Raw genomic sequence first — 11,307 nt, 5'->3', positions numbered from 1 at the left:
AATTAAATGTGAATGTACTGTACATTTAATCAGAAAAGGGCATTTCTATTGCTCAGCGAGGACAGAGATACATGAGTTATGTTACTTATGTATGGTATAAACAAGACCCTAAAAAGAACTCTAATAACTAATCCTGTCCCTTAAATGGGTACAGTACATGTAATTGAATGGAAATTTGTGTAGAAAAATAATAGATTTGGTTGAACCATAATTTCATTAATTTTGAGAAAATTTTCAGTAAGTCACTGGGCCTGAGGTTCAATGATCTGGAGAGAACCCAGGAATTATAGAAGAGAAACAAAACATGAAAGAAAAAGGAATTAGTAAAATCCTCCAAGAAGATAGCAAGATAGAAGAATGGAACACAAATACACCAAACATTGATCCCAATCAATCTTTGTTTTTAAAAAAATATTATTATAAAAAACGCAGCAAACAAACCTAGACCCAATTGATCAGCATTACGTTAATCAAGTTTAAAGCAAATTAAGATGCAAACTTACAGCAAACTAAAATGAAAACTTTCTAAAACAGTATAACAGAACCGTAGCAATGTGTTTTGGCGCCCGTAGTAATGCATTAGTTTTTAATCCACGGCACATAAATGTGGACTAAATTGGCACTTGCCTCATTGCCAATGAATTGCTATGGCTCTTTAGCATAACGCTTCGGTTGAATTGACCAGAGTTACTAAGGTACCAATTAAATGACCAAACAATCTTGGAGAAACAAATAAATGCCTCCGGCAATAGACCGGTCACAATATAGGCTTAGAATATTGTCAGTAGCCAATAGCACCGTTGCTAGGCAACCAATCCAAATACTATAACATTCCAATTTGCTTAGCAGTAGGTTCTGTCCACATAAATCCAATGAGATTTCTGTCATTATCGATCTTCTATGTGCGGCAGATCTATGATATACAGGTTTTGAATCGATTATTTTCTCTCAGAGAAGAATCGAATCTCTCGTTTTACTCTTTAATTTAAGCTAATTTTTATGACTTCTAAGCTTTGGAAACGATTTAAACGTCAATTAAAAATTAGAAAAGAATTAAAAAAATGAATATATTACTTTTAAATTTTAGTTAATTTGACGTGATTGATATTGAATTAGATAAATTGCGAATTATTTAGAATGTCAAATTCTACGTCATAGAGACTGAATATGCGTCAACTTTGATAACTGCCAATGCAAAAAAAAAAAATTGCATCACCTTATCTAAATCGATAGGAATAAAAAAAATTAGAATTAATAATAATTGCTCTAATTAGATAACAACTGAAATGATGTGGAATAAAAAAACATTCAAAAAGTATACACTTTGTCTTAGTTTTGAAGTTATTTATAACATTTTTATAAATATTATTATAATTTTTTATTATTAGATTTATATATTACTAGCTTACCCGTCGCGCATTGCTGAGATCTCAGAAGAACCGAAATTCAAGCAAACTCGTTATAATAAAATTCAATTTACATTTTATCATTTTTATTGACACTTATTATTATATTAATATTATTATTATTATTCATTTTCATCGGGAAAACATTTCAAAGTGTCATTTCAATTCTATTTATTTATTGGAGTGCTTGTGGATACATGATATTTTTTGTTTTTTTGTCTGGTGCGTACACGAATAAATCGGAAGATTTTCGGACGCGAGCTGGCCACATACAATTGTCCATGCGAGAAGCACGGATTCTCCAAATTTAGCCCACACACTTGCAGCGATTGTCAGAAGTGCGATATTCCCCATTTTTATATATATTTTTAAATCCTTTATAATTTTAATTATTTAATTGCTCCTTCCTCTCTTCCTTGGCATGTTGTGAAATTTCTGATAGTTGGATAATAAACCGTTTTATTGTAATTTGTCTTTTTAAATTATTGTGAGTTGATATTAAAATTTGGAAAAGGGGGATCCCTAGATCGGTAAAATAGGCAAATTTTCTCCTACAACTTCGGCTGTTGTTTGGGATACAGTTAAGGTTTTAACAAAGTTCGAGCGAATACATAATTAGCAAAAAATAGTTGAAATAAAGTGATTAAACAAAAATTATTGCAAATATCGTAAATAACAGTTCACAAATGCATATATAGAGATATTTTTTGGAGGGGGGAAATGGTCTTCACAATTTGAAATCAAACTCACGATGAAATGCTCGTATACACTTGCGCCATCTATTGTAGGATAAATGTACTATGCCAGAAACCTTCGCGGGAGTATATTAAACAACTTCTCAAAGTTTTATGGCAATCGGATAAACGGTGTGGTAATTCATGAAGGACATACAGACAGACAGACATTCATTCATTTTTATATACTGTATATAGATTAGAAATCCGTCCGAGTCCGTTATTTAGAAAGTGTTATTGCTCATCTAATTAACGTACAGTACAATTCATCTTTGTTTTATAAACGTGGAATTAAAAAGACTCGCTATTTTGCCTAGGGGAAGCGTAAGAGTAAAATTGGTCAGGTAAATTCTAGATCTAAAAGAATAAGAACAACCGAGATCACGAAGGCCGTGAAGTCCGACTTAAGCAACATCGAGTAAGAATGGCTTTATCGAGGGCTGAACGTCAAGCTCGACTTGAAGCTTTTCTCGATTCTTCAATCTTTACTTTTTCATAAGAAAATATTCCGTCATGCTTGAGGGAATAATTTCTAGTTATAATCAATTGTTTTGAAAAATGAGAAATTTATGAATTTAAAGGTTTAATTTCTAAAGTTCTTTTCCAAGAAGTTTCTATCAAAATTGCCTAAATTGTCAATTGACAAAGGGCACAGCGACTGACCGATTGATCAATTAATCAATCGATAGTCGACGATGCTTACGCAATATGATATAAAACTATTTTTTACAAATGTTTGTGGCAACACGATTAAAAAGTTTTAACTGTTAGGATTCCTTTGTAATCTACTGATCGGGATTTTCAGATTCAAATGTCCAAATAACCTGTTAGCTATTGTAGTGTTTCAGTCTAAAAAACAGCATTGACTAACCAGAATTTTTGAATTTGGCTACACTAACACACACTTGCACCTATTCTCTGATCTGAAACAGTTCTCAAACATTTTCACTTCATATTTACCAATTATACTAAATTTTAGCAGAAAAATTAAGATGAAGATATACAATATTACAACACCATCAACGAAAGTAATTTTACAACGATGTGTCTACATTTTATTTTATAAATCTTTATTTGAAAGAAAAGAATTGGTTACAGTAATTAAAGAAAACTAAAAGTTAAGAGGCTCATATTCATTAATTTGATGAAAGAATTGTGGATTAGAATTTCGTTACACCTTTCGAACATTTACATAAAATAAAAGTTTGAAAAATCCATTGTATATAATAAAAATAAAAACATATGACGACAGTAATAGTCAAAGGGAGTGTGGTAGGCACGTGTCCAATCACATGAACGTCACTCTTACTTGTCTCGACCAGTTTTGATATAATAGAAGGCGTGGATATCAAAGTACACAGTGACGTCAACAATTTCAAAGTCCATCTCCAGATTAGTCAAACTTATAAAACAATTACTTTTGTATCGATCTTCATTCCCTCTCCGATGAAGAAAGGCGAAGTATCATTCTGCTTAATTCAAAATAAGTGTGAGAGTAGAAGAAGATTGATTTTCTACATTGTTTAATCGATGGGTTAGAAAATATTCTTATTCCTTCTTTAGAAAAGAAGTTTAATGTAAACAGGTAATTTTTTAAAATATTTTATTTAATTATTTGAATTGCCTCATTGAGGTTTGTTTACATAATAATTAATTTTGATAGATTATGTCAGGACCCGAAAAAACTCGAAGCAGCAGCAGGCTGGTCGATTCCTACTCATCGCTCATGGATTTCATTAACATCAAGATCAATAGACAAATTTCCTTCAAGATAGAAATCGAAGAGTCCAATGTGGACACTAAACAAAAATACGAAACCGAAATCATGCCCCTACTAAAAGAAGAAGTAATTGAAGTACGCGATGAAGTGGGAAAAGACGAGGACACAGAATCTCCTTGCAGCATATTCTCACAAGTATCTTTGCCATTTATAATCGCTGGATTCGGAACAGTTTCTGCAGGTTTAGTTTTGGATCTTGTTCGGGTAATTTGCTTTAATTCTTTATTGTTTATTACAGTATTTAGGCAAATTTAATCGTGAGATCTGCCGAAATCCTATTATGAAGAATACACGAGATTGAATCCTGCGAGTCTCCATTCTTCAAATTTTTTTACTGAATCGCCTTTTACGAGATGTCTGATGACGTTTCTTAGAGATGCCAACGAAGAAAATTTCGTATTGAATTGCATAAATTCGAGGCATTTTACAATAGGAAACACATCTTACATTTAAAAAATATCGTGAGTGTTTAAAGGTAACGAATAACCATTCAAAATATACAATGAAATTCTATCAGATGTAACAAAAGTAATATGCACTTTACTTATTCTGTATAATTAGCATAGCTATAATATTTAATGGAGTATAAATTTTATAAACTTAGATTTTTTTATTTAATTTATCGTTAAAGTATATTAATTTATGACAAAAATTAGCAGATATCATTAATTTCGGATTCTCTAGAACAACAGTGGGCAACTTGTAGCCCGCGGGCCAACTCTGACCTTCGAACATATATAATCCGGCCCGCGGACGTTTTCAAAATACATTTGGCCAATAATATAATAGTATAATTAGATTTATTGCATAAGCTTTTATTATACAAGTACACCAATTTCTGTGTACATCGAATTGTTGACCAGATCAGCTATTAATCGTAAAAACGAAAAAAAAATTTGGCTTCCATACATGCAATTTCACATTGTATTTGGCCCGTCACTTAAAAAAGTTGCCCACCCTTGCTCTAGAATATAATCATACATGATGATAAAACATCTAAACAACGGCCACTGATGGGAACATCAAAAATGATCGCTGTTTCGAGGTTATTTTGTATGCATTTTTGTTTCAAAAAAAGCTCCTGATAAAATGGCCGTCGTTGAACGGTGATCATTATTATAGGTTCGACTGTATTTACAAACCCTAAAGTTATTTTGAATTTTTTTTATGTGAGACCACTATGTTATGTAGTCTATATAATAATTAGGACAACATTAATTTTCAAAGAATAAGAGTTTAGTCCATGTTACAGAATGAATGAAATTTGAAGAATGGACATCTTGGTTCTATCTTAGGATCAATCATCAGTTTAATCAAAAGAATTTTGTCTGCAAATTAAAAATGTATTTTAATTGTACAATTTAAAATTAAATTTTGGTCATCTTTAAGCATAATAATATTGAAAAACTGCAATTGAATATAAATTTTAAAATATAATTTTTGTAATACTAGGATTTTAAAAAATGAAACCATTCTGGTTGTTAATATGGCAATGTTAAATCTCAAGATTATATATACAATCGAGTGATTATGCCTAAAAATTTAATATTAATTATAAAATATAGTTGAATTATGAAGTTCAATATTAAGTTTAATTCTACAGCTTAAAGAGTTAACTTATAAGAAGGATTTGATTCTATAAAGTTGGAGATTTCTTTTGATTCTAATTAAACTTTCTTTTGATTCTATTTAAACTGCAATTTAGTCGAAAATTTTATAATTTTCGACTAAATTGCAGTTTAAATCTCAATTTACTTCTGTAAAAATTCACTATTCAAAATTTATTTGAAGTATTAAATATATTTACTATTATGTTCTTAAATCACAAAGGAGAAAGAAATATTAAGTTATTTTAAAGATCAAAGTGAATGTCTTATCTATCTTATTTTAGATCTTTTATTTGATCTACAGCTGCTGCTTCGCACCACACATGGTTAATGGACTGAAAATAATGCGATAAAACTAAACATATCTCTTTGCACCAATTTGATTTGAATTCCTTAGAAGATTTTCAAAATTACAACATAGAAAAGGTCTCAAAAGTCGTTAATAATAGCAAAAAGTTTTATTTTCTGATATTTAAGACAGTGGTAGCTAGCCTACTCTACAATACTTGCATCCACTTGTTTTTTTCTAAAATTTATTTTCTTTATAAAAATAATAAATTTTTTAAATCATTAATTAGCTAAATTTACTAAATATTTATTTCACAGAATTGGGATGTTTTCGTGGACGTTAGCGAATTATTTATTGTTGTGCCGGCGCTTTTGGGTTTAAAAGGAAATTTGGAAATGACTCTGGCATCAAGATTGTCTACTCAAGTAAATTTCAATATTATATTTCTCTATATAATTTCAAAAAATAATTTAAGAAATAATTCTTTTTTCTCCTCTTTTAGGCTAATTTAGGTAATTTAGATTCCATAAGAAACGTTTTAATAATGGGTTGGGGTAATATGGCTTTGAAACTGGTAAGAACCATTTGTAATTATTTTTCATTACTGAAAAGTAACCTAATTGATTTTCTAAACAGCGTTTAAGGCAATTAAAAATAAATGATCTATTTTAATGTTTTAGGAAAATTTGTCTGCAAATATTGCATGTTAATTATTTATTAAACTGTTTAATAGATGGCGACTCTGTCTAATTTGATAGCAAATTCCTGTAATATATTTATTAGCCTAATTATAGCCCAATAAAAATCTGACAATGTATCATTACGTCAAAGTTGGTTATGTCCTAATGATAAGTTATCAGATCTTTGTTGTAATTTCGTAATAACAATAAATTTGAAACATTAAAATAAAAAATAAATTATGATATTTTTTTTCAATCTCTAGCAAAAGTTTTCATATAATATTTGAATACATATATTTTTAATTAGTTTTTTTTTTAATTTTCATATTTACGCAAAAAAAAATGTGTACATAAAAATGTATTTTTCGATAGGCTCAAGCTACTGTTATGGGTTTAATTACGGCCGCATTCGCTGTAATTATGAATCTAGTTAATACCGGAAATTTCAATTATCGCCACGCTTTGTTAATAGGTTGCAGTAGCGTCTCGACAGCGGCCATCACTACTGTTGGATTAGGTAAGAGTACCTAAACGATCTTTTCTGATTTCTATTCAAATTATGTCCAATTATCCATTCAAACACTCGAATTTTCCAGGTACAATAACTACAACAGTGGTTTATATATCTCATCGCTGCAAAATAAATCCCGACAACATCGCAACGCCTGTTGCTGCTTCTCTGGGAGATATCACTACTTTAGGAATTTTGGCACTTATTGCCAGAAAATTCCATTCGAATTTAGGTAAATTATAAAATTAGAAAGTATAACTATAATTTTCATTGTTTTCCAAAAATGTTGCTATTATGCAACTAAACATTGATATTTTAAAAATTTTCTAGAAAACGTAATCACTCCTGCTGTTATCTTAGGAATTCTTATTTTTTTGGTTCCTTTTTGGATAATTTTTGCTAGAAGAAATATCTATACAAGTCAACTGATTTTAACCGGATGGTTCCCTGTCCTTGCTGCTGTTGCTATCACAAGGTAAAGCGAAAGGTTTAATAATAGAAATTCTAAACCAATTCAGTAACTATTACTTCAAAAATTTATTTTACATATGACAATAATTTTAACTTTTTTGTTTAAAACTAATTGCACGACTATTATTTTAATTTAAGGTATTTTTAAAATGTTTATATTGTCTCACATACGAAATAATTTTTCAAATATATGTGCATAAATTAATGAAATTTCATTGAAAGGTTAGGAAAGTACAGTACATCCAGACAAGGAGAAGCTAAGTAAACAAGCCAATAACACAATTCGTTTCATACGAAATGTATTACGTTATTTATTTTCTTACTTAGCCGCTTCACATTAACATTGTTGATGTACTGTATTTGCCAGAGGACAGGCATACCCACTATTTTTTAATTCTAAAATAATACTTTCACATTTTTATCAGAGAAATGGTTGTTTCTTTTAACGCAATTATTTTATATTTTCAAATAATATGATAATCTTACTTAAGTTTAATTCTAGTGCGGGAGGTTACATTTTAGAAATCGCTATCAAAGATTACGAAGGAATGGCAGTTTTTCAACCCGTTATAAACGGTATTCATTCCATTCTTTCTTACAAACTGTTGTAAATATCGTCTAATTTCTAAAAGATTTATTTTGTATTTTAGGAGTTGGTGGAAATTTAGTTGCAGTTCAAGCCAGTCGCATCGCTACTTATTTTCATAAAAGATCTAAGTTGGGAATATTGCCTAGCAATAGTAACGATATATGCATTCTTCCGTGTTCAGCTTTCTTTGGAAAACGTAAATATTTATGAAATAAATTTTTCGTTTTAAAAAGTATGATCATTTAATTACAAATATTGCCTATAAATATAATTTAACTGGTGTGTCCTATTTTCAGATGATCATTCACGCACAGCTAAAATTCTCATGTTAATGGTGATTCCCGGACATTTGATATTTTCTTACAGTATTCATTTAATTAAACGTGGCCAAACCAGCCTCACACCCGTTTTTCTACCTATTTATTTGGTAGCCACTCTTTTACAGGTATTTTCATAAATTCCTATTCTCGTAATTGTTTAGTTAAAACCGTGTTTTTAACAAAATTCCTTTTCCTCAGGTGGCGATTTTATTGTACATTGCTCACATAATGATCCACGTGATGTGGAGGTGGAAGATCGATCCGGATAATTCGGCAATTCCGCTTTTAACCGCATTAGGGGATCTTCTTGGAACAGGTCTTTTAGCCACTGCATTTTATTTTTATACCCAAATTCATAACGATGTTATGACGACGATGGCAATATCTACTGATTTTCCTTCGAATATCACAGGATCTGATATTTCTTATTGATGAAAATAAATACTCTTAATATAATCTATAACTGTGTTGTGTTTGCTTTATAGATAAGTAACTATGATTTTTGAAATGAAACTGAAGTTAACAATCAGAAAATGTTTTTATTGTAGATTTCTATAAATCGATTAATTAATATAAGTAGATTTTCACGAGCATTAGTCTCTACAAAGCCCTTCACAACTATTAGTGTCCTAAGACCTCTATTTAAATAAATCCAACCCCGATTATAAATATGACTAAACCTTAACCATAACAAGCTGGTGACGTTATTACATTTTCAGCAAGTATTTCTTTAAATACGCAAAATAAATGCCTGTCCAAACTATATGCGCTATCTACCGTCTCTTAGAATATCCAATGTTATTGAATAATTGACATGAAGTCCCAACAAACAGCATTTCTTGTAGTTACTTTTAAAAGAGCATTACCATTCTTATCAAGTCATACACTTTATCTATTGAACAATATTTCAATGCTAATGTTATCAGACTTAGGAACTTATCAAGTGGTTTTTCTGACCTCAATTCCTTTCAGAAAGCTTAAAATGTTTTATAAACATATATTTGTTATTCTTGTCTAAACTTTTAGCTGCTTAAACTTCAAGATAACATAACGTTATAAGCCTTATGAATTTTTATTAACAATGAACATCATTGCTGAAAAAACTTCTGAATAGGCTCGAAAATGAAATAAATCATTGAGAAAACCGTCTTATCAGTGTAATATTATGCAAAATTTATGCAATAACATTGAAACAAATGATTCGTGTGTTTCATAATTTCTCACTTCAACTAATTTTCTCAAAAATAGATGTTAATCAACTTATTTTTAAAACGTTTATTATTTAGAAATATAAGAATATACAATTTTAGAAAATATTTTTTATTCTGTAAATTGGGGGGAAAATCATAAATCTCACAATTTCAAGAAATGTAACATATTGGTTATTCAGACGTTAGTTTAGTTCAGACAATTTTTTAAATTAGGACAAATGATACCTTATCGGATTATTATATCATTTATAAATAAATACATTAGATTTTTTATCTTGATATGTTTTAATCGAATTTATTAAAAAGTAATTAAATTATTATTTTAATAATTAAATGTAAATTATTCTTCTTACTGTTTGTTATAGAAAAATTTATATACTTGAATTATATTAAGTGCGTTCGTTTTGTCGAAACAGTACTATATATTTTTTCGTAAATTTGACGACATTTTGACGTTTTCTCATAAAAAATGGTAGGAATTATATTAAATTGTGTGGAAATGTACATTATTTCGACAAGGGAAACACACCTGTTAAATATATATTTTTTTCATGTAGTTATTATAGTTATTGAATAATTGATTATAAATTAGAGGCTGTCCATGAATTATGTCCACATTTTTATCACTCTCGTCCTCTTGTCCCAGTTTGTCCAAGTTTCCTTAATTTTTGGGCTAATTGTGCTTTTAGAATTTAACTTTCGATAGGGCAGAATTTAAAATATTTTCCGTTTATTAAATGAAAATTGACGCAATTCGTTGCGTAATTCAGGAGTTTATTATCGACTTATGTATTCATTATTACGAAACTTATTGCTTCATAGATCAATTTCCACATAACGGAGTCATGTATATTTTTGGGGTTTTATTGTGGCACAATTGTGCAAGTTAATGACATACTATGTACGTCATTTTAACTGTTATGACTAAAATGTATAGAATAGTTAGTTATAATAATAAAGAAAAAGTAGTGAGCGATCTAAAACAATGCTAAATGTAAGATTACATGTAACTACGTTTTATGCTAATTGTATGTAACGTTATGTTAATTATTATAAATATCATAAGCATTTTTTGTAAATTTAACTGTCTTTATTAACTCAAGTGTTTATTCTGTTCACCTGTGCTTACTTCTTATGAAAGTAGATCTACAGCCTACACTTAAGAATAGCATCCCGTGTGTGTCTCCGAGAGGAGTCTATTATAATCGAAGATTTTTACCACTTTGCAGAACATTCAAGAAATGAAAGTGATTCCTGTTGGCTGCTGTCTATCAAATCAGTTTTAAAAATTTTGAAATAGTCAATAATTCAATTTACTTTTACAAAAATTAAGCAAAACTACTGGCTATATTTCTGTGTTGTATCAAAAGTAGAGCGATTGTCGCTAGAGTTCATTCATTCCAATGGGTTCACTGTTAGTTTATTGTCCTGAAATTTCTATGGCAGACCATTCTTCTATAGTATTGTAACCATCCAACAATGTTTCCTGTACTGCCAGTGAATTATACTTTATTTATCTAACCATAACAAAGCATTAGTTCATTATAACATTTTTATTGTGTTTTCGTGGGTGATGCCAGGTGTTTGGAATAGATCTATAAAAAGTTTAAATACAGGATTGTGTTAATCAAACTCGGTTAACACAAAAATACTACGTATTTTAAGATTATAAAAAGAGTTATTTTTAACATAAAAAAATATAAATATAT

The 11,307-nt window shown here is 29.5% G+C and overlaps 1 protein-coding gene across 1 annotated transcript; it reads left to right on the top strand.

The window, feature by feature from the left end:
- Positions 1 to 3,564: 3,564 nt before the first annotated feature.
- Positions 3,565 to 8,844, top strand: LOC111640137 (solute carrier family 41 member 1-like). The gene is made up of 11 exons (XM_023386133.1): positions 3,565 to 3,725; positions 3,804 to 4,124; positions 6,134 to 6,241; positions 6,319 to 6,390; positions 6,869 to 7,013; positions 7,093 to 7,239; positions 7,338 to 7,482; positions 7,981 to 8,054; positions 8,129 to 8,263; positions 8,364 to 8,512; positions 8,586 to 8,844. The coding sequence occupies exons 2-11, from the start codon at positions 3,807 to 3,809 to the stop codon at positions 8,817 to 8,819; spliced, it is 1,527 nt and encodes a 508-aa protein (XP_023241901.1). The 5' UTR covers positions 3,565 to 3,725; positions 3,804 to 3,806; the 3' UTR covers positions 8,820 to 8,844.
- Positions 8,845 to 11,307: the final 2,463 nt, after the last annotated feature.

The sequence above is a fragment of the Centruroides sculpturatus genome, unplaced genomic scaffold, assembly GCF_000671375.1.
Source record: "Centruroides sculpturatus isolate CEXI.00-Female unplaced genomic scaffold, Cexi_2.0 scaffold1392, whole genome shotgun sequence".
NCBI lineage: Eukaryota > Metazoa > Arthropoda > Arachnida > Scorpiones > Buthidae > Centruroides > Centruroides sculpturatus.
The sequence above is the reverse complement of the archived record's forward strand: the minus strand, read 5'-3'. Positions and strand labels throughout refer to the sequence as shown.